Source organism: Vicia villosa, linkage group LG5 (assembly GCF_029867415.1).
Source record: "Vicia villosa cultivar HV-30 ecotype Madison, WI linkage group LG5, Vvil1.0, whole genome shotgun sequence".
Classification (NCBI taxonomy): domain Eukaryota; kingdom Viridiplantae; phylum Streptophyta; class Magnoliopsida; order Fabales; family Fabaceae; genus Vicia; species Vicia villosa.
The window spans coordinates 3966975-3990920 of record NC_081184.1 but is presented as its reverse complement, the minus strand read 5'-3'; the positions used below and the strand labels follow the sequence as shown (position 1 = coordinate 3990920).

General features: G+C 33.7%; 4 protein-coding genes across 5 annotated transcripts; 2 read left to right on the top strand and 2 right to left on the bottom strand.

The window, feature by feature from the left end:
* Nucleotides 1-334: 334 nt before the first annotated feature.
* Nucleotides 335-1411, top strand: LOC131603368 (uncharacterized). Its single transcript, XM_058875670.1, has 2 exons — nucleotides 335-491; nucleotides 675-1411. The coding sequence occupies exons 1-2, from the start codon at nucleotides 335-337 to the stop codon at nucleotides 1409-1411; spliced, it is 894 nt and encodes a 297-aa protein (XP_058731653.1).
* Nucleotides 1412-3973: 2562 nt separating this feature from the next.
* LOC131606155 (late embryogenesis abundant protein 2-like) lies at nucleotides 3974-4830 on the bottom strand. The gene is made up of 2 exons (XM_058878433.1): nucleotides 4689-4830; nucleotides 3974-4575 (listed from the first exon to the last, which is right to left on the bottom strand). Exons 1-2 carry the CDS (start codon nucleotides 4740-4742, stop codon nucleotides 4195-4197), a joined length of 435 nt encoding a protein of 144 aa, XP_058734416.1. The 5' UTR covers nucleotides 4743-4830; the 3' UTR covers nucleotides 3974-4194.
* Nucleotides 4831-8615: 3785 nt separating this feature from the next.
* LOC131606154 (protein NRT1/ PTR FAMILY 1.2-like) lies at nucleotides 8616-11427 on the top strand. Its single transcript, XM_058878432.1, has 4 exons — nucleotides 8616-8930; nucleotides 9022-9239; nucleotides 9765-10312; nucleotides 10412-11427. Exons 1-4 carry the CDS (start codon nucleotides 8804-8806, stop codon nucleotides 11346-11348), a joined length of 1830 nt encoding a protein of 609 aa, XP_058734415.1. The 5' UTR covers nucleotides 8616-8803; the 3' UTR covers nucleotides 11349-11427.
* A 3599-nt stretch (nucleotides 11428-15026) lies between these two features.
* Nucleotides 15027-19269, bottom strand: LOC131601184 (uncharacterized). 2 transcript variants are annotated; one of them, XM_058872954.1, is made up of 13 exons: nucleotides 19111-19269; nucleotides 18787-18896; nucleotides 18261-18365; nucleotides 18040-18155; nucleotides 17636-17790; nucleotides 17455-17543; nucleotides 16839-17370; nucleotides 16549-16635; nucleotides 16140-16375; nucleotides 15961-16043; nucleotides 15767-15878; nucleotides 15586-15660; nucleotides 15027-15500 (listed from the first exon to the last, which is right to left on the bottom strand). In XM_058872954.1, the coding sequence occupies exons 2-13, from the start codon at nucleotides 18877-18879 to the stop codon at nucleotides 15309-15311; spliced, it is 1875 nt and encodes a 624-aa protein (XP_058728937.1). In that variant the 5' UTR covers nucleotides 18880-18896; nucleotides 19111-19269; the 3' UTR covers nucleotides 15027-15308. The 2 variants fall into 2 exon arrangements, with proteins under 2 accessions (XP_058728937.1, XP_058728938.1); XM_058872955.1 differs by having other exon boundaries at nucleotides 16549-16632.
* Between the last annotated feature and the right edge of the window lie 4677 nt (nucleotides 19270-23946).

The window sequence follows — 23946 nt, the reverse complement described above, 5'->3', positions numbered from 1 at the left end:
TTCGGCGAATCAAGCTTGGGAGATCTTGAAGAAAGCTTGTGAAGGGGATGCTAAAGCAAAGGTGGTGAGGTTACAAACTCACAAGCAACAATTCGAATTAGTTCAATCGGTAGAGAATGAGACCATCAGTGAATACATAACTCGCATTTCGTGTTTGGTGAATCAAATCAAGTCGTGCGGAGAAACTAATTTGGAGCAGAATATTATGTTGAAGATCTTGCGTTCTTTAACGTCAAGATTCGAAAATATTGTAGTGGCAATTGAAGAATAGAAAAACCTTTCAACGTTGAGCAAAAAGGATATTCGAAGCTCTCTTGAGGCTCATGACCAAAAGATGGATGAAAGGAGAAATGACAAAGCTAAAGCGGAGATTGCGTTGCAAGCACGGCTCAACGAGAAGAGTAAACGATCGAAAGGAAAATGGGCTTCGAGAGGGAAGAAGTCAAATTTCCAAAATTGCGATGGGGGTAGAGGTGAGAGCAGCTCCGAAGGTAATGGTCAAGGCAATAACACCAAGAGAATTGACAAGAGTAATGTGAAATGTTAAAATTGTCAGAGATGTGGTCATTTCACAAGATATTGTAACGCAGAACCAATGGAAAATTAAAGCGACAAGGCTAAGGTTGCTCGATAGGAGGTGGATGATGATAACACGCTTCTGGTGATGATCACAGAGGAGAATTGTGGAACTAATAAGTTATTGGACAGCAGCAATAGAAGCTACAAGTTGCTAGACAATAACTGCAACAGTTCGAAAAATGCTGCAGAAACGCGTTCGGAGCAAAACGTTATGGTAACATTTCAAGATGGAGTCCAAGGCAGTGATGAATGGTACTTGGATTATGGTTTTTCAACACATATGACAGGTAGAAAGGATTGGTTTGTCAAAATCAATCAAGCCACAAAGAATGAAGTGAAATTCGCAGATGATACCACTTTAGCGGTCGACGGGGTCGGTGATGTTTTGATCATAAGAAGGGATGGTGGTCATTCCTTGATTAGAGATGTGCTATACATTTTTGAAATTAAATGTAATTTGTTGAGTATTGGTCAATTCCTTGAGAAGGATTACATGATTCGCACGGAAAACAAGATTTTGCGAATTTTTTACCGAAACGGGGTTTTAGTCTTTAAAGCTCATGTGGCTGCCAATATGAATTTCAAGAAAGAATTGAAAGTGATGGAGCGTAGGTTTCTTGATCCAACGATAAGTCGAGAAGAGTGGTTGTGGCACTACCGTCTTCGACATCTCAATTTTTTAGACCTCAACGCGTTACAAAGGAATGGTATGGTAATCGGGTTGCCAAAGATCAATATTTCAGCTGAGATGTGTGAAGAGTGTGTAAAAGGGAAGCTACACAAGAGTAGTTTCAACAAGGATTCATTTCATAGCACATACCATGACCTTTAGGTGGTGTACTCCGATGTGTGCAGTCTAATGCAAGTCAACTCGTAATCTCATATGGTGACAATAGGTACTTTGTCACTTTTAATGATGATTTTAGGAGGAAACTATGGATATACATAATCATGTGAAAGGATGAGATATTTGATGTGTTCAAAAGATCTAAGTTCATGGTTGAGCGACAAAGTAGTCACAAACTTAAAATTCTCAAAACGGATGGTGGAGGTGAATATACCTCGAATGAGTTTGTGAAGTATTATGATGAAGAGGGGATAGTGCATGAAGTTATGCCAACCTACACTCCAAAATAAAATGGTGTTTCCGAGAAGAAGAATTGGTTAATAATGAACATGGTTCGAAGCATGTTAAAGGGAAAAGACTTGCCGAAGGCGTTATGGGGTGAAGTCGTTTCTACAACCGCCTATTTGTTGAATAGGTGCCCTACAAAGAAGCTTGATAAGGTGACTCCAGAAGAGGTATGGTCTGGATTTAAACCAAGCTTGATTCATTAGAGAGTTTTCAGTTCGATAGCATTTCAACACTTTCTGGGTCAGCTTCGAAGGAAATTGGACGATAAGGGTGAAAAGATGTTGTTCGTTGGTTAGCACCCTACTGGAGGTTATAAAATGTTTGAAGTTGCAAACAAGAGAATGGTGATAAGTCGGGATGTTGTGGTCGACTAGGTGAAGCCTTTTAATAGCAGAAAATTGACTTTGACAGGTCCCGTAACCGGTTACCAGAATGGCGTAACCGATTACGGGCGCGATTTCATGCTACGAGAGGCTATTGAGACTGGTGTAGCAGAAGGAGTAATCGATTATGAGAATCCTGTAACCGGTTATGGTAGTGAAAATTCAGAAAATTAGGCTACTGCAGGTACTAAACAACAACCTATCGAAGCCGAAATCGAGGAACGCAGTAGACGACCAACTAGGCAAAGAGGTTTGCCTTCAGAGACTCCAAGATTGTCAAGTATTCTGAGACAACAAAATCAATGATGATGGTAATTTCGTTCACTTTGCGCTTATGGCCGAATCCAAGCCCGTTAGCACGAAAGAGGCATTAAGTGATCCAAAATGGGTGTATGCGATGAAAGAGGAGCTAGATTCGATCAAGAAAAATAGTACATGGGAGTTGGTTGATCTCCCGGAACGAAAGAAGCCAATCTATGTGAGATGGGTCTATAAGTTGAAGGCAAATCCCAAAGGTAAAATTGTTAAGCATAAGGCTCGACTAGTTGCGAAGGAATTTTGCAAATAAAAGGTATAGACTTTGATGAGGTGTTTGAACTTGTTGCTAGGCTAGAAACCATAAGGCTAATTGTTGGCATTGCGAATTCCAACAATTGGTCGATGTATCAAATGGTTTTATTGTGACAAGCCAAGAGGGAAGAGTAGATTCATGGAGAGACCGAAAATGTCTCACTTGACAACAATTAAGAGGATCTTTTCCACGGTAAATACGAGCATAAAATGTGATTTGTTCAGTTATACCGATTTCAATTAGTGCAGAGATAAAAGATGATCGAAAGTCTACAGGTGGTTATATCTTTATGTTCGGATGTGAGGAGCAAGCATATTGAGATGAGGTTTCATTACTTGAGGTATCTGGTGTGTGAAGGCAAGCTGAGATTATGATACTGTCGAAATGAACAAGTTACAAATTTGTTGACGAAAGTTGTTGACGAAAGGGTCACAAATGTTGTGTTTTGTTGACAAAAGGGTCACAAATGTTGTGTTCAAGAAGTTGGTGATGAACTTGAACAAGAAGCATTTGAATTAAAATGGTGTATTAGATGTACATAATAATTCTTCTTGGCTGAATACACAGATTCTCTTGCTTATCTCTTTGCAACGGTTCAAGATTGGATCTAAATCTTATCTATCATACAAAAATTCACAAAGCACCCCTTATCAACATGAAGCAAGTTGGGCAACTCACTCGACATTTATTATCATAATTATCTTTATAACTATAATCTCTTCAAAATTTGAAATCAGAATGAAACACACACAAGTTTTCGATTCTTCTTTGCTTATTGACTTAATAAATATTGAGGTGTTCACGATTATTCCTTCTCACCTTCTGAATCATCCATAAGAAAACTACTCAAATTAGCTCATATAAATTGTTCAATCATTTCACTATATTTTATCATTCTTTTTTTTTTTTTTTTTTGACAATGTCTAATATTTCTTTATTCCAAATATATAGAGATGATTATACTACTTTTACAAGGAAATAAATCAATAATTGATACAAATTAAAATTATTAAAACTTAAATATTGTATCATTTCTAATTTGCAAAATGTGATATTTAATCTAATTTGAACATACTATTACGAGGTATAATGTAATTTTACTTCTTAAAATAAGCTATATTACTATAATGTTTAATTATATAAATTTTGAATATTAATTAATATTAAATGTTCTAGCAATGTGTTTAAATATAATAAAATATTACTTTTAAAAAAAATATTATTTATTAAAAATAGAAGATAAAAATCTTACTCTTGAAATGTATTATGCCAAATAAAAATAAAGTAACTTTTGGATGCTAAGACTAAAATGAAAATCATATTATAGCATTATATTACAACAAGTTTAAAACAAGAAACTAGAAAATAGAATACATAATACATTTCCCTCTCTTGGTATCTAGATATGAGGGAAGTGCAACTTATTCTTAAAAACAAAAGCACGTTTGGTAAATCCAAATTCAAAACAAGTAAATTACAACATTATTGAATTGAAATGATAGCATTATTAAAAACTAGTAACAATCTCAACGAGGGTTTGTTGGGAAATTGTCCTTGTGTTGATCATCATTTCCCATCCCAAGAGTATTCTTAACTGCCTCAGTAGCACCTTGTGCCGCACCCTTCACCTTCTCTCCTGTCGTCTGCAAAAGCCCAGGTGAGTTGTCATTTCCTGATTGGGCTTTTTCTTTGGTAGCCTGGCCCATCTCTGACCCTTTCTCTCTAGCTTGAGCAGATGTATCATGGGCTTTTTCCTTTGTTGCTTGGGCTGTCTGCTGAGTCTTGTCTTTAGCTGCTTGGGCTGTTTGCTGGGTTTTGTCCTTTGCAGCTTGGGCTGTTTGTTGGGCCTTTTCCTTTGCAGTTTGGGCTTTGTCTCCAATGTTGCCCATCATCTGGTTGGTCTTTTCCTGATTCACCACATTACAACAAAAATACATATAAATATTATTCTACTATATAATGAACAAAAAATGGGAAAGGGCAAAAAGGGAATAATGAAATGTAAGTGACATTATGTTACCTCAGTTCGTCCCATGGTCTCACCAGCTTTGTAGCTTTGGTCGTGTGATGCCATTTTTTCTTCTTCAAATTGACTTCTTTCTTCACTTGCTATTATATAATTGAAACTTTCCTCTTATGGTTATATTTAAGCACTTTTCTTGTTTTGTGATGTTTGAGTTTTATTCATGTTCTATTTATAGTGTTTCATGAGTTATGTTTGAAAACCACGTGTCCAACTTCTTGACACGTGCATACCACGTGTTGACTTAAGATGATGGTTACGAACTTGAGTGTTATTTAATAAGTTTAATATGAGAATCAACCTCTTAAATTTTGACAAGTTGATATTACTTTATTATTATTATTATTATTATTATTATTATTATTATATAATGATTGAAGAGATATCTATCTACTTGATTTCTATATGTGGCGCAAAGAAAAAGAATTCATGACTCATGAGTTTATATGTTTAACTTAAATAATAGTAGTAGTAAACAAAAACCTTTGGTTTTGAAAATGAAAACACAAAAATTGAAGACTTAAGTCAATTGAGGAAATTTAATTGGTTTATTGACAATCATTTTCTTAATTCAGTAGTCATTCATGTTCGATTTGATAAGAAAAATTATGGTTTGATTTTTCGTAACTGTCATTGAAAAAATATTAAAATCATTTGATGTCAAAGCTGATCTCCAAACTAAATTATCCAGTCAATTATAATGGTAAAAAAAATCTCAAAATTAGAATTAATTTTTGTTTTGAGTTTGAAAACTTTTTAAAATTAAAGTTACTTTAAGTATTAATTTATGAAATTTTTAAATGATAAAATCATTTAAAAAAATATAAATATAAATATTTATGTTTTAAATATATCTTAGTCGAAATATTTATACTATTAAATTTGTTAAATAAATAAAATATTATAAATATATAGTAATTTTTTAATAATAATATAATAGTGGTTAAAATTGGTGGTTATGGATTTAAGAATGATTATTGTTGGTTGTTAGAGTGGTGATAGTTGGGATGATGATCAGTGATGGTTAGAGTCCTAATATATGATGGTGACAAGTAGTCTAATTGGTGATCCGTAATGGTCAGAGTGGTAATTGACGGTGGTTAACAAAATGATTGATAATGATAATTGTTGATGAACGTAATAGTGATTATGGTGGTCAGAGTGATGGTCATATTAGAGATCATATGTGGATAAGGAGGTTATCGAAGATGATCACAAATAGTGGTCAGCAAAGGTTTGAATAATAGTTTGATTATTGGTCGGAGTGGTGGTTGACGATTATTGAAAGTAATTGTAGGTGATCATAGTCGTTGTTGGAGTGGTAGTGTCTATTTTTTTTTTAAATAATAGTTTAACATTTTATTTTTTTTGTTTTAAATTTTAGTGAAAATTGTTTTTAAAATCATGTAAAAAATCAAATAAACTCTAATTTTTATCTAACATGTTTTGGTTTAAAAATGACTATCAAAACTAAAACCTAAAGACTCACAACCATATTGAACAAGTCTAAACAAAAATATCTGAATTAAATTATTTTAAATTATTTTTATGTAAAACATTTTTAAAAATTGATATGGATAGATAAATATGTAAAATACTCGCATCAATTTTAACTATTAATAAATTTTAAATTATATTCAATTTAAATTTGAATCAAATAATTTATTTTTAAAATTGAACAAAGTTATCTTTAAAAATGAATTGTCCCTCCAGTCCGTCCATTCAACTTGCCTAATAGAAGTGGGATAGACAACACAGAATTCCTCTTATGCAAGAGGAGAAATAGGCTTAGCCAGAAATTAATCGTTCTTGAAATACTTTTAATTGTTGGTGTAGACCTTGAAAATCTAGTTCTCTAAGCACCAAAGAGAAAAGAGCTTGTGACCAATGGCATCCTTTGGGCCGATATGTACCTCAAAAAAATAGAAAATAGGTCCTGAAAAGTTGGAACCATTTTTTGTGGTATTCATACCAATACTGGAATACTCTTACAAAACCCTAAGCACATGAATGAAGTTGAGGAGGTAGAATGCAAAGATGATTCAAAACCTTCTTCTTAAATGAGGTTAGTGGAAGTCGAACACCTAACTTCCGAAAAATGCAGGAGTAAAGGGGGATAAAACACCCTTCAAACTTGTGGCATATCCTTTTCTCATTTAAAATTGAAAGAAAAAAAATAGAAGAAAACGCATATTCCAAAGCACTAGACGATATTTCTTCCCCTTGAACAAAAATAGATTCGTAAGCTAAATACTCAGAATCGGCCCAGAGTAATCTTATGTCGTTATCGCTGCCATCAAACTGGTTAGATAAGCTAAGTTCACAAAATGGAACAAATTAATATGATGAGAATGGATGGATATGTAGAGACAACGAAAAAGAGGAAAAAGTGGAGAACAACGTCTAGCTTTTGTAAGAAGGGTCAATACAAGCATTGACAGTTCATATCGAACAGCAGGAGAAAATCTGAAGGTAATCAATATCTTGTCCTATTAATCCAAACAAGGGTAAAATGCATTTAAGTATCCTAGATAGGATAATCGTTCTCTAACCTACATACCTAGAGTGACGTGTTGGCAAGGAGAAGTAAAAATGGCTCAGTGACAAGAAAGCATCCAATGCCCCTGTCCCCCGCTACTTCTGCGACTGACTCTTACACGTTTCAATTTTAGAACAACAAATAAGAATCCTCGGAAAGCTGATTGTAGTCACTAAAGAATCCCTAATATTCAAGGTGTCTAGTAAGTATTGGGGGCAACTGTTATGGGTCGGTCAAAAGGTCTAAAATAGCAAAGTTCAATCACTCTATTGAGCCCATGATATATAAATACCTTTCCACGTCAATTTATGGTATATTTTTAATCCCCACTTTTTATTACTCTTCTTTAGAGTATTGAACTGACTTGAGCGTCAGAGTGTCTTGTAAGTACACACACTCTCCTCCACCGCTACATCGGAAATTCACCAAGATGCCATTGGATATTAGGATTATTGATTCAAAATTCTACATCAAAGAACTACATCTTATTTTGGATCCCGAACAAAACAACTGTAAAGTTTTTTTTTTGACAACAAATTTGATAATTAGTACTCCCTCTGTCTCAAAATATAAGAGAAATTCACTTTTTTGATTCATTGAATAACTAATGTATCTAGTCTATATACATACCAGATACATTAATTATTCAATGAATCTAAAAAGTGAAATTCTCATATAATTTGGGACGAGGGAGTACTTCACATAATTTTGTTCCACATAATAGATAAAAGCTCCTTAAAATTGACATACATTTCATTAAAGAAAACATGATAGAGGATTGATATTTAAAGCCTACATTTCTTCTAGTTATCAGCTCACAAATGTGTTAACAAACAATTTAATAACCAAACAATTCAACTTGCAAACTTGAAATAATTGATATTCACTCATCAACTTGAAGAGAAATGTTATAAATAAATAGATCTAATTTATTTATTTTTCTTATTATTAGTTTCTGGTTTAGGCCGAATTTAATAGTCTCACATTTCCTAGAAATTAAAATTAAGAATTATTTATATAAAATACTCATACATTTTAATTTAACGAATTGCATTTTCTAATTAATTGACAAAATTTTAAATATTCTCAGAACAATACATTATAGTCGCAATGACACAGGTTTGAGATCGATTATAATCGTTTATCCTTGATCAAAGGGACATGTTAGAAAAAGGTATGTTAAATAACTTTTACCTCTAGAAAAAGGAACATGTTAAACAACTAAGTAAAATAACTTTTTGACAATATTAAAAAAATTCTAAGAATAAGAGACTCAAAATATAATTTTACCTCTATGGCACAACCAAAACCATCATACATTTTATATCATAAAAATAAAATCATGTACACACGTGGAGCACGGGAGGAAAAAAAAAATGGTCCGAACGATGAAACAAGAATGGTCTGTTGACCATTTTAAGAAACAAGATCGCAAAATCTAAAGACTTCGTCCATGTTTTTTTTTTTTGCATAGATGAACTTCAACGATATCCAACATCAACTTTCTTTTCAACTTAACTAAATCATCTTTCTTCTTTCCGTTCAAGGAATTTCAATACAAAGAATCTCATAGATGGATCAAAAGAATGAAATAGAGCTTCCTTCACTTGCTCATACCAAAAATGGTTTTCAAAAAGACATGATTTCACAACCTCAAATACACAACAAAGGTGGTTTCATTACCATGCCTTTCATCATAGGTATGTTTTTTTTTGTTCATTTTCTTATTTTTCATATTGGAATTAATTATTAACTGTTGTTTGATGTTTTTAATGTATGAATTGATTGCAGCAAATGAATCACTTGCTAGAGTTGCAACATTAGGATTGTTGCCAAATATGATACTTTATTTGATGGGAAGCTATAATCTACATTTGTCTAAGGCTATTCATATACTCCTTTTATCTGTTGCTACCACCAATTTCATGCCTCTTATTGGTGCTTTCATTGCTGATTCTCATCTTGGTCGGTTTCTTGCTGTTGGTTTAGGTTCCATCATCACTTTCATGGTAACTAACTAGACCTTCCTATTTTGTTTCCATCATAATCATGTGAATTAGCTTGTGTGGAGGAGATGAATAGGATAGAAATTTTGACTTATTTGCTTAGAAACACCGACACTAGGAAGTAAAGAGTCTCACATCAGACAATATATGGCTTGAACATGTGCTTATAAGCGGGGACATTCCTAACCATATAAGCTAATTTTATAGGGTTGAGTTAGGCCAAACCACATTTCCTATCAGGGTATCAGAGTCTTGTTTAAAATTCGGTGGGGTGTCTGCTATCGGGTCACTCACCATTTATTTCTATGATTAGATGTCTAGTCTGGACGTGAGGAGGTGTGTGTTTGCTTGTGTTTATAAGCGCCCTGCAAACTGATTTGTAGGGTAGAGTCAGACTCAACCACAATTCTTAACAAATGAAATTGATTTAATGTAACTACATATATGTTCGTGTTAGTGTTAGACACCGAAAACATCTTCTAAATGATGTTTCGAAAAACAACTCAACTTTCCACCTTTTGGTGACAGGGAATGGTACTCTTATGGCTAACAGCCATGATCCCACAAGCAAGGCCTCCTCCTTGCAATCCATCATCTGAAAGATGCATATCTGCAACAACCGCACAAATGACGATGCTAATTTCTTCACTTGCTCTTATGTCCATTGGAAATGGTGGCCTTCAATGCTCCATCGCATTCGGCGCGGACCAGGTGAATAGAAAAGACAATCCTAATAACCAGAGAGCCTTGGAAATATTCTTCAGCTGGTATTATGCTTCCTCAGCTATTTCTGTCATAATTGCTTTCACAGGAATAGTTTATATCCAAGATCATCTTGGTTGGAAACTCGGTTTCGGAGTTCCTGCAGCACTTATGTTCTTTTCCACTTTCTTCTTTTTTCTCGCTTCTCCGCTTTACGTAAAGAATAAAGCAAATAGCAGCTTGTTCACTGGCTTTTTACAAGTGATCGTTGCGGCTTATAAGAATAGAAAGCTTCGACTACCGCCTAAGAATTCGGACGGAATGTATCATCGTTCGAAGGATTCTGAATATATCATTCCAACTGATAAACTAAGGTTGAATAGAATCACTCACATATTTACATTATACTATATTTTGTTAGTTCAGTGGTTGAATCAACATATCGAACTTTGTGGTAACGCTTTGTTTTATAGGTTTTTGAATAAAGCGTGTTTCGTTCGAAGTCCAGAAAAAGATCTAGCCTTGGATGGATCGGCCTCGGAGCCTTGGAGTTTATGCACAATTGATCAAGTAGAAGAATTCAAAGCTATTATCAAAGTTATTCCTTTGTGGTCTACAAGCATCATGATGTCGCTTAACATTGGAGGCTCGTTCGGATTGTTGCAAGCGAAATCGCTGAACAGACACATCACTCGAAGCTTTGAAGTTCCGGCTGGTTCTCTAACTGTAATCCTGATATTCACAATATTTATATGGATAGCTCTTTATGATCGCGTCTTTATTCCACTAGCCTCGAAGTTACTTGGCAAACAAGTTAGGATTAGTGCCAAGAACAGAATGGGACTTGGATTGTTTTTCTCTTTCCTACACTTGGTGACAGCAGCAATCGTCGAGACTATAAGGCGAAGAAGAGCGATCGCAGAAGGATACGGTAATGATCCTAATGCGGTGTTGAACATGTCTGCAATGTGGCTTTTTCCTCAACTTTGCTTAGGTGGTATAGCTGAAGCATTCAATGCTATAGGCCAAAATGAGTTCTACTACACCGAATTTCCCAAGACTATGTCGAGCATCGCTTCGTCTCTTTTCGGACTAGGAATGGCGGTTGGATTCGTGATATCTTCTATTTTGTTCAGCGTTGTCGAAAGGGTTACCTCGAAAGGTGGAAAAGATGGTTGGATTTCGGATAATATTAACAAGGGTCGATTTGACAAGTACTATTGGATTATTGCCGCGGTGAGCGGTGTTAATGTACTGTATTATTTAGTATGCAGTTGGGCTTATGGAGCTACTGCTGATGTAGAATCAAGGGTAAGTGAAGAAAATGATTCAAATGAGGAAGAATTGCCCTTAATTGAGTTGAGAAATGAGGGTTCATATGACAAGGATAGGTTAATGAAGAAATCATAAGAACAATATGACATAAATTAACTGTATTGTAACTGATATACCTTACAATGAATAAAGTTTTGATTTTGATGCTTACAAATGGCAATGAGAATGAGTGAGAGTTATATTTTACTAGTCAACAAGAACCAAGTTTTATTTTACTAAATGGACTTGATAATATGGATCAAATTAAATTTTCCTTTAATGTTGTATCTAGGACAATGTTTCTTAAGACAATGTTTCTACGCAATAGTTAATTTCAATTTCTTTTTAATAGTTTCTCTAATAGTTATTTTTGTGTCTTTTTCCACCTCTACCTGTTTGACTCTTCTCTATTCGATCTATTCTTCTTACAACTGAATCTTTAAGTTTTCTTTCTATGTTCAAACCACCTAAATTTATTTTCCACCATTTTTTATATCATAGGTGTTACTCCAACCTTCTCTCTAATATTATCATTTCTTATCTTATCACGTCTAATCTTACCATACATCTGATGCAACACCCTCGTCTCTGTTACACTTATTTTATTTTCGTGTTGATTTTTAATTGTCTAACATTTTATCCCGTACACATCGCAGTTATTACTGTTGTTCGAGAAAAAAAATTCATCAGCTTGAGTAGCACTTTTGCTCCATTTCAGCCACCTAACTTGAATTTGACGATTTACATCCCCTTTTAATTCTCCATCGTTTTGTATTATGGATAGATATTTAAACCGCATGACTTGTGGGATGATATGATCTCCAATTTTTACTTCTAAGTTAAAAACGCTTCTCATTTTGTTAAACATACATTCCATATACTCTGTTACTTCAGCTTAGGCGAAAACCATGCATTTCTAAGGCTCGTCGCCAACCTTCATTTAAATCCTACTTTAACTCTCCAAGTTGGACTTTATGGTCTGAAAAATACATTCATCTCGGTGCTTACTCTTGGATGTATTACGTTAGTACATCCAAAATTAAATTAAAAAGTATTGGCTTATGGTTAAATTTTGGTGCAATCTTGTTATAATGGGGAAATCGTCTGTCTTTCCACCTTGAGTCTGCACACTAGTTCAAAACTCTCCATATATATTTTGAATAGCTCGAATATAGCCAATATTAACCCATTTCTTCTCTAAAAATTTTCACAAGATCTTTCTAGACACTCTATCTTACGTCTTCTCTAAATCAATAAGAAAAACAAGTGCAAGCTTTGTTGATCCATCAGATATTTATCCATCGAACGTTGTAGTAGATAAATCACGTTTATGGTCGACCTCCTAGGTACAAAACCGAATTGATTCTTAGTAACTTGAGTCTCTTTTCTTAGTCTCTATTCAATCGCTCTTTCTCATAACTTCATGGTATGACACATAAGTTTAATCCCTTTATAATTTGTACAATTTTGTATATCCCTTTTATTCTGATAGACTTGAACTAAATTGTATCTTCTTTGTTCATCCGACATTTATTTTGACCTCATAATTTCGTTAAAGAGTTTGTTGAGTCACTCAATACTTCTATTTCCAAGAATTTTTCACAATTCAATAGGTATGTTGTCTAGCTCAACCGCCTTATTGTTACTCATCATTTTCAATGTTTATTTTACTTTTTACTTTTAAATTCGACGGTAATAATTATAGTTTGGATCCCTTTTCTAATGTCGAGTTTGTTAGAGTCCGGTGAAATTCATATTCTTCATAAATAAATTGTAAAAATACATCTTCCACCTATCTTTTATATCACTTTCCTGAGCCAAAACTTTATCCTCTTCATCTTTAACATTGATACAAATCTCTTGTCTTTCTTTCTCTTCCCTTAACAACTCTATATATAGATTCTCCTCTCCCTTAGTTTATAAAAATTGGTATAAATCGTCAAAAGCTCGGAATCTTGCTTCACTCATCGTCGTTTAGGTCTTTTTCTTAGTTTTCTTACACTTTTTCAAGTTTCAGCATTTTTACACGTTGACTATTCTTAAAACTTTTTTACTCTAAACACTTTCATTCCACCACCACGATTCTTTACCCCTAGTTTTAAAAAAAAATTATTCTCCCGTTTCTTTATCTACTTTTCTAATTGTTTGGACCATCTTGTTCCACATATAATTTGTACTTTCTTGTGGTTATCTGAACTCTCCCTCCAAAATCTTGTGTTGGAAACTCTGTTATTTTACACCTCCAAATGTCACCACTTGATTTGGGGATCTCCATGTGACTTCTTCTCTCCGCCCTCCTCTTGATTCTTATATCCTTAATCAAATACTCTATATTGAATAATCATGCTCTCTCTAGGTATAATTTTATACTCCCTACATGTCCATTTAGATCTCCTACTAAAAAAAACTTTTCTTTAGAGTATATCCTAAAATAAACCTTCTAAATCCTCCAAAAAAATTTACTTTTAAGGTGTTCTGCTAACCCAACCTGAGGTGAGTAAGCAATAACAACATTAAAGGTGTCTTGTTTCACTACAAATTTCAGTGTTATGATCTAATATCCTACTTTTTTTTTTTACATTTGTAATACCCTTCTTCCACCACTTTACAATAATCTCCATCACATTTTTCAATCTAACTTTGTCCGTGTACCAAAGTTTAAAATTTAAGTTGTCTAATTCTTTCGTCCATTATTTCCATAAATTTTTCTTAAACACATCGTCCATTATTTTCATAAATTTTTCTTAAAGTGATCTATATTTTTCATGTTTGACACCTATACTCAAGTCATCCAGCATGCTGCTTCCGAGCAACAACCTAACATAAACATATTACATAATGAGTAATGCTATGCTTACACCCCATATGTACACTAATACTTACACCAAACACTGTTCATCGTATTTATACGGTGAACAGTGTTTTTTAAATAAAATAATAATATTTTATTTTTAAAATTAAGAACGACACTGTTCATGTACGGACGTGCATTAACCAACTTTATTACTGCATTAACCAAGTTTTTACACTGCATTAACCAAATTTGAGTAATGTTATTCTTACACTCATTAACAGTACTTTACAGTAGTCATCAAATTTGGTTAATACAATGTAAAAACTTGGTTAATGCAGTAATGAAGTTGGTTAATGCGATATCCAGGTATTAACAATAATTTTTAGCAATCATCAAACTTGGTTAATGCAGTGTAAAAACTTGGTTAATGCAGTAATGAAGTTGGTTAATGCATGTCCGTACATGAACAGTGTCGTCCTTAATTTTAAAAATAAAAATAAATATTATTATTTTATTTAAAAAAACACTGTTCACCGTATAAATACGGTGAACAGTGTTTGGTGTAAGTATTGGGTGTAAGCATAGCATTACTCTTACATAATTGATCAATGTCATAGACATTTGACAAACTTCTACATTGACTATCAACAGCCTAACACAACCCACTTTTTTATCTAGGATTGAGACTCACAACTAGTATATCAGTTGGTTTACCCTCAACCAGGCATTTCAAAATTTTAAAATTAACAAACATAAACAGCTTTTGACTGAAAGAAACACCTCAAGTTTCTAGCAGAACAAAGTAATTCTAAATTCTCAATTAAGGATACCTGATAGTGAGAGCACAATCCGTATAGTCAATAAAATTTTGATTAATTTTTTTCGTTTTATTTCAAGAATAAATTTATTCCCCGAACAAATTTTCTCTTAAACTTAAAACATAATATCATACATGAAAAAAAAAAATGAATTTCTTCGCCTTGTTTTCTGTTTTCATTCAACTCATCCAATATTCAAATAAATAACCCTATTTTCCCATAGAGACTTGTGAAGTTATAATGCTTGATTGACTGTTAGTACACTAGTATCAATTTCCCAAAACTGCGATGCTTTGTGAACAAGCAAATGTATATGGTGTTCCCCAAGATACTACAATGAATACATCAAAAACTGATCTCTGCCAAACTCAACTCAAAGTGTTATCATCTTAATGTTATGACAAATTTTGAAAAGAACCAAAATTGTGTATGCATGCGACATCATTAATCTTCCATCATACCATCAGCACTACCTTCAATGACACCAAGTTCGTCAAATGCTTCATCAGATAGTTCTCCATCCTTGCTATCTTTGTCAGTTTCCATGACATCCTCGGATTCTTCACCTTCACTGTCATCTGTGTCAACGTAGATGATCGGCACTGTTTCAACTTCATCTACTTCCTCGTCAAGAACCTGTTCAAAAGAAACCATGCATCATAAACACAAGTTAATCATAAATTTCATGCTAACCATTTGAAGACAGCAAAAAGATGCTTACCCCGGCGTAAAGGACGTCTAACAAACTTGAGAGTTGGAAGACGGAATTAAAAGAGGAGACTCTAGACTCAATCAGCTGCACAAAAGGATAGAATTATTAGTTGGTTGGAGAAAACATGATCAATAAGATATGAAATGCATATAATTGGTAGTTCGAAAGACATAGGTAGAGCAAAACTCACTTGAAACAAAGAGTTCAAAACTTTTAATGAAGATTCTTGGGACATTATTCCACTTGCATGCTGTAAAAGTAGACACTTCAGCCATGGAAGAGCGCACGCTAAAATTGCACCCCTACAAAAATAAAGAGAATTATAATTCATCAGTAGTAGTCGAAATTGCACAGCTCAAAGGAAAGAAAATAACTTGTATATACCTAGACTCAATAATGGTTATAAGAGAATTAAGAAGTTTGAGGACATTGGATGGATTCAACTGCGCAACTGACTTAAAAATAACCTGCAAAAGGAATTACATCTTGTATTAGTTATTTACAAAGTGTGCAATTTACCATTCAAATATAAATACAGTTCAGTCACAGGAGAAAAAGATAACCTTCTCATCTTGTGTGTACAAGCAATCCAGCAGAAGGGCACGATCATCAGCATTTAATGCTTGTTTAAGCAAAACATCTACACTGTCTGCACTTGGAGGCTTCAATGAGACCAAAGATTCTTGCTCTTTGTCATTGGATTTGTTTTCATCCACCAAATTGAGACTAGCAAGTTTCTCTCCCATTGTTGGCTCGCTCGGATCATCATCAAGGACTCCTTCGGCATCCTCGAGTTGATCTACATTAAATACCAGTACAAAAATTACCCAATAATACTTCACCAATAAGTAACACTTCTCAAAATGGCGATAGTAAAATGGGATCCAAAACACAAAGATGGCCTAACTCATGGAGGTGGATAATGTTTTCATCATGCTAAGTAACAATTAAAAATATTACTATAATTCTTACCGAAGTCCACCTTGTCAGTTGTGGTTAGAAGATCAGGATCAGATGTTGCTTGTCTTTTCTTAGATTTCTTGCTTTCCTTTTCTACTGCTGCTTCCAGTTCCAAGCCAGACAAGCAGAAATAAGAGTTTAATCATTTAGAGAACTTGTAAAAGACAAACAAGCTTAATGGATTTTTCATGTTTATTCGAAGGAAATAGTTGAAAACAAAATCAAGATAACCTAATATTTACCTAAAAGGAAGCAAAAATGAGAGTGTAAGAAAAACTAAACACGTATTTAGTATATCTGACCTTTCTTAGAAGGACTATCAAGCTTCTGAATGGAATCAGGCTCGTCTCCCACATTTAATACCACATTCTCCCCTAAATCGCTAATATTTAAGACAGTAAATTTTGGATGATCTGCAGAGCCATAAGTCACCAAAGCTTTTATCTGACCGTCTTCCCCAGTGGATTGAAATCTGGATGCAATTATAGAAGTGCGCTTTTTCTTTGAACTTTCGCTATTTTCCTTTTCACTTTCAACTTTTTCGATTTTTGAGGTTATTTTAGTTCGATGTACCTGATCTTCAGAAGAAGCGTTCAGATTCTTCCATATGTAAGTTCCACTTGAAGTAACTGCCGAGACAACCAAATCATCTTCTTCATTGCCAACAAGGTGGCAATCAAGAACCAATGGAGCATGCCTTGATGAAAGTGTTGGACCAGTACTCAAAGTTCCTGAACTTAAGTCAGACCTCCAAACTTGAAGATGTTTAGCCTCAGAATCTGATGTAATTAAATATTTTGCATCATTGGATATAGATACACGGTTTATATTTTCCTGTTAAGACATAAAAGTAAAATATGATGATGCTTTGAGCTTGTAAAGATAAATTTTACATCTAAAATAGGTAATAATGTTTACCAAATCACTAGGGCACTTCAAAACCTCTTTCCCAGTTTCCCGGTTTATAACTCGTAGTCTAGAGCTGAAAACTGCCAAGTATTTTTCATCTGGACAAAAAGAAAAATGAAAAGTGTCAACTACCGAGTAAAAAGATAAATTCTTATGATGGACGAAGAACCAAAATGATTTCAGTACATACCATGTGAGAAAGCCAGTGAAGAGATAGACTTTTTTGAGACTTTGAACTCCTTTAGAAGCTCTCCAGTTTCAGAATTGATCTCATATGCCTTCCCATCATGTCCAACAACACAAAGAAGCTGTCCTTTTTTTGAAAATGAAAGTCCGCAAATCCCACTGTATGATGATATGGACGAGTAAGAACAATACATTACATACTAGAATTAACTGTCATTTTAATCTCATATTAAACAATGATTCCTTTGATTAAATGTACTATGCATGGAGATTAGAGTGAACCAAAGAGCACTCATTTGAATGGATAGTTTTACTTGGTTCAGTGGTCCAATAATGGTTTGAAACTTCACAAGAAAAATACGTAGAAATTTATCATTAAAAATAAATAAATTCAAATGACAACAATACCTGGGAATTGGATGACTAATAGGCCACTTCTTGTCACCAGTGGAAACATCAATAGCGAAAACTTTTCCATCATCTGTGCCGAGAGCTAATATGCAAGTTCCCTGATCTTTTCTACGCTAATTACAATATCATGCAGTGCACAACACAATGCAGAAAGTAAGAATCAAGCCTTTTACAGCATTAGTGAGTAAAATATTCTCCAAAGTATCCATACATACTACCTTTTTCCCAGTAAAACTGCATGCAATACAAGAATAACGGACATCATCATCCCCATCTGATGGCTTCCACTCTGCTAACAAATCTCCACTATTTGTATTCCAAATCTGAAGAATATAAGACGACTTTTTGTCACCACCATTACAAGAATTATGGGAAGTGCAATCGTAAGAAATCAAATACCCGACAAAATCTTATTCGAAACAGAAATGCAAACTGATCGTTGGATACAAACTCCACTATATGACATTCTGTAATCTATAAACTTCATTTGGCATCATTTCAGCTGAATTTGTCTTAAGCATAAATTCATCTCAATTTTTTCACCGTTAAACTTATATTGACTTTTCTGTAAGTAAGAAGCTTCGATAAACTAGAAGCTAAACGAAATCATGCCAAAGTAAGAGTTCACTATTATGATCGAAACAATTGTACCAAAATTAGACAAGACAATTAACCTAACATAAATATATCACGAAAATTACAAACAAACATAAAATGCAGAGAGGAGAAGAAGGAAATGCTTACTTTGGCCGTCCCATTTCCAGACAAAATGGCAACATAGTCACCATTAGGTGTGAAAGCCGTAAGAACAGGTTCCTTTACCTTGTCCTTCACCATCTCAGTTAACCTTCAAACTACAAACAAGATAGGAAAACAAATGAGAAACCCTAACTACAACTTTTCAGTCGATGGAACAAATTGAAACTTCATAATCAAGACAAATGAGAAACCCTAACTTCAACACTTCAGTATCCACAAACTAAATAGAAACCCTAACTTCAACACTTCACTATCCACAAACAAATTAAAGCTGTGTTATCACAGTGAAGGAGGAATGGGAAAACGAACCTGGAATTTCGAACTGGAAAGGATGTGCTGCGTGTTGTGGAGTTGGCCGGATGTGCGTGACGGCTGTGCTGCAGACTGGAGAGGTGTGGCGGCGGGAGAACTGAAACGGAGAAGAATGCCTCTGTTTTGTGATAATTAGGGATTCTTCTAAACAATCAAGTTTTTTTTTTTTAAATAATAATAAATATATAAGGAAAATGAATTTTACATTTTTATTATATTTTAAAAACAGATGCGTGCGTACCACACTAGTAACGCACGGGTATCCCATTTATTTTTTTAAACTCAATTTTTTAAACCTATTCTAGCTCATTGGATTTTGTCCAGTCCGAATCAGTACATAAGGTTCTTTTATGCGTAAAGAATTTGTCAAGATTAATTAGGAACCAAGTCTAGTAAGTTATGTTAATTCCATTTAAATTAATTTGTAGAAAACTTTACAGCTTTATTTGGACTCGTTGACCTTCCTTGATCCGCACCAATAAGGCTCCCGCCGCCGCATCCTTTGCCAACGCTGACTCACGTCTGTGTTGGTGTGAGCTAATTCGCGCACATTAACTCAATTTGCAATTGAGTTGGACGAGCAGCGTTGGAAGTCGACAATAAGCCCTCCAAACAATTTCGAACAATTTCTCCAAGTCCTCTAAAACTCTCTTCCAGTACAAATTTCTCTTAGCCCTCCAAAATTCTCTTTCAATACAAATTCTGAGTTCTCTTAAATTATGGGGTTTTTGATGTTATGAAGAAAAATAAACCTTCAACCTCTCAACCAAAATCGTTATATTCTTTTCATTCAATCCTTTTTATTTTTCAAAGCTCTCCCCTTCTTTCCCATCTAAACTTTCAAACAAAGCCTACATGTATTTTAGAACATGATTCAACTGACCTCAAATTTGTTGAAATGGACCTACGAGGGATTATATGCTTTTAGTGTGAAATATTTTAGAGTTATATCCTTTAGAGAAAAAAAAGATATTTTTTGGTGTAGCCTCTCCATGATCGGTGATTTTGCCTCTCGTTTTAGCCTCAATGTTCCGACAAGTTTGTACAGGGGAAAGACCCATGACCATCCCTTTATTTTATTTTATTTTTAAATTACATAATGGAAATACTAAAATACTTTTTTCATTTTGAGTCCAAATTATTATTTTTGTATAAAAGTAAGAATTGGATGATTTTTTGTTGACATTCTATTATGTTTTATTTTTCATCATAAAAGTATAGAAGAATAATAGAAAATTTGATTATCTTTTCGAGAGGAAAGCATGTGAAGAAATTTTAATCCCGGCATTCGGATCTAATTGAAAATTCGGATCTAAGAATTTGATTGAGAATAAGAAATTATAATCCTGACATTTAAGATGAATAATTGAAAGAGAATGAAGAGATGAAGAAATTATAATTCCGCCATTCGAATCTAAAATAGTTCTTGAGAATTTAAGAATTGACGAGCATCATGACTTTGAAAATTCTTTGAAGCGTGATCCTGAAAAACGTCCTTCGATTTGGCAATATCCACCTAATCAGGGGATGTAATGCAAATGCTTATCTAAAATGGGACGCATATCAAATTCATTTAGAAAATTATTCTTTGTTTAGTAATAAGGTATATCCAAGAAAGTTTCAACACACTTGATTATCATATTTCCCTTATTAGTTAGAATATTCACCGTGTGAAGATGTTGCACACGGCTTACCATGTTACCTTTTTAGCAACAAATAAAAAAACAAGTGGACATCTCAGATCACATGTCTTCATTTCTATGGGTTTTAGAACTTGGAAGAAACATAGGAATGAAAAACCTTGTTCTTTTCTTAAACACATACGGGAGGATCTTTGCTCACCACACAACAATCCAATGCAAGCTTATCAAGACTTGTTGAATCAAGATGGTCGTATTATAAATGTTATTCAAGTGCAAAGTTTGAGTTAAAGAATAAATAATAGGCTTCATCTCGAGACTTCAATTGACATTGTTTATTGGTTAACACTTTAATCTTATGGGATGAAACTCGAAAAAATTTCCTATGGACAATTTATGCATAAAGTTTGAGAAAGTATGTTTATGCTTGGGTATTAATGTTTGAATGTAGGGAAATCGGATATAAATTCCAATAAGAACAAAATGCAGAATTATTTGAATAAGTAAATTAAAAAGAACACAATATAAGTAATGAAATAAATGCTTTGATTAAAGAATTCGAAAAGGACACAGATTCATACATGTTTTCTCACAAACTGTTTTCTCTCTGTAACTTGGATACTCGAGTTCTATAGAGAATACTAATAAAAATTTTGAAACCTTATTCCATGATAGAAATCGACTTGTATACTACATACATCAATAACCGTCAATAACGATTATTTCTCTTGGACTCGACATGGATCCTACTACGTGGGCTTCTATTTTTTGATTTTCTTTCACGTGTCTTCAGTCCTTGAACTAATGCAAACTACTACCAACATCGACAACCTCCCTTAAACTCCCTGAATGATTTTTTCGAAAACTTCTCCAAGTCTTCTAGTTGCCCATGTCGAGAATCAATTTGTTTCTTGTCGAATATGTCAAATCACTTCAAACATTTTCGAGATTATAAACATGTTTTGAAGAGAAAGTGATCCTAATCTTTTGGATTTGTCCCTGAGATTTCTCTAGAGCAGACTTATTGGGTCTTTACATCATTTAACCCTTTAACTCAAGAAAATACTAAGTCCCAAAATAATTGATAGACGATTCAAACTCCCACCTCAGTCGAAGTAATCAATCTGTCAAAACTATAGTCAGGTCATTTTATACTTAGCAATCTCATACTTTTATATTACATTTTCACGTTGACAATGCCAAACCAATATTCCCAAGCTAACAATGTGTCAATTATTTTCATTATTAATTTGGAACCAATCCTTGTTTCTCGTCGAGACATTGAAGGTGGTAGCAAAGGTTTGAATGAATGTTCACCTAGTGGAACTACGATGTAAATCCGAGGAAATTAGGAGGTAGAAACACTCCTTTATCTGCCTTAGGTTGGACCAAAACTTATGCCGAGGGAACATAAGAAACAGTTGTCAAGACTTGCTCGTTTGTCCCTTGAGGATGAGGCAACGGTTGCAACGTCATATCATTGGATGATGTAGCGAGTGGCTTTGGAAGCTTCCATTGTCGATGAATCTAATGGAGGATAGCTATAGTATGAATTTGACGAAATTAAACAGAAAATAGAGAAGGATTTGAATACTTGTGAAATGGAGGAAGAATTTGAATACCTATTCAATGGTGCAATTCCTTCTTTAAACTTCTTTAAATAGGAGAATTGGTTAGAAACCAGACGCATGTGATGATGCATAAGATGTGGCCAATCGTTAGATTAATCTAGATGATTATGATGGAGTTCATAGAATGGATTACCTACTTAGTGGGGAAAAGGGGTCCACATTTTTAGCATCAAACGATGTTCTTCGTTGTTATTGGGGTTTCACGTGTTTGGGCTTTATAGGTGGAAATTAAATAACATCAAGATGTCAAATTTAGTAACAAGACACCTCCAATAACTCTTTACCGCGTATCCGTATAACAAAATCTAGCGTTGAATTGAAAACTATTATCATATAGATCATGTCTATAACATTTTACATCAAATGAAAAACATTTGATATATTAAAGAGAAAGATTAAAATTATCCGTTTTGATGAAGTTTTGTAAGACGTTAGTATTTATGCATCTGGTTGTCACGTCAAATAATTTTTTATTGATATCATATTTTATAGACATGATCTATACGATAATACTTTTCAATCCAACCGTTAATTTTGTAATGCAGATATACATTAAAGAGTTATCAGAATATCATGTTACTAAGTTTCACACAGTAGTGTTATTTGATCTAGACTATATATATATATATATATATATATATATATATATATATATATATATATATAGGGTTATTGTGTACTTATAATTATGCACTAGGTTAATTAAAAATAATGCTTTTGTAAGAAAAAAACAAAGAAGAAAATAGATGATTAAATTGGCAAAGAGCCTGTTAAAGGAATTTTGTTATTTTTGCACCAAATTGATAGTTAAATTGTCAAATAGTTACATAAATTAATTGATTAAAAAATAGAGAGACAAATTTTAAGTGTTAAATTGAGAAGGTGTCCCAACTTCATAAAAATAAGTGGGTGTATTATAACATTCTCATATATATATATATATATATATATATATATATATATATATATATATATATATATATATATATATATATCACTACAAGAAAAGGGCTGTATAGCCACGTAAAATAGTGACGTGAAAATCACGAGAATAATAAAAGCTAGTTGCGACGTGAATATCACGTCACTACTAATTTTAATATTAAAATATCAAGCATAACATAAATATTGGGTCTGTCAGAAATTGCTTTTTTAAAAAGATAGTTGTGACGTGAAAATCACGTCGCAACAATAAAATTAAAAGAAAAAATTAAATAGGTCTGACCTGTACAGTCTTTATTGCAGTGAGAGAATTTAATTATTACCATTGGGCAGTAGTGACGTGTATTTCACGTCGCTAAAAGGCACGTATTACCACGCAAGTCAATCACAGTTGGCATGTGCAGTGAGAGAATATGATATTATACAGTTGGGTAGGTTGCGACGTGAATTTCACGTGGGAATGTTGCGAAGTGAAATTCACGTCGCTAAAGGTGTTATAGGTACACGCTTGACCCTTCTCTCCCCCAGACCCTTACGTTACCAAATTTTGCAGAAACCCATTTTCTGGTTTCTCTTCCAAACACCCATTTTCTGGTTTCTCTTCCAAACACCCATTTTTG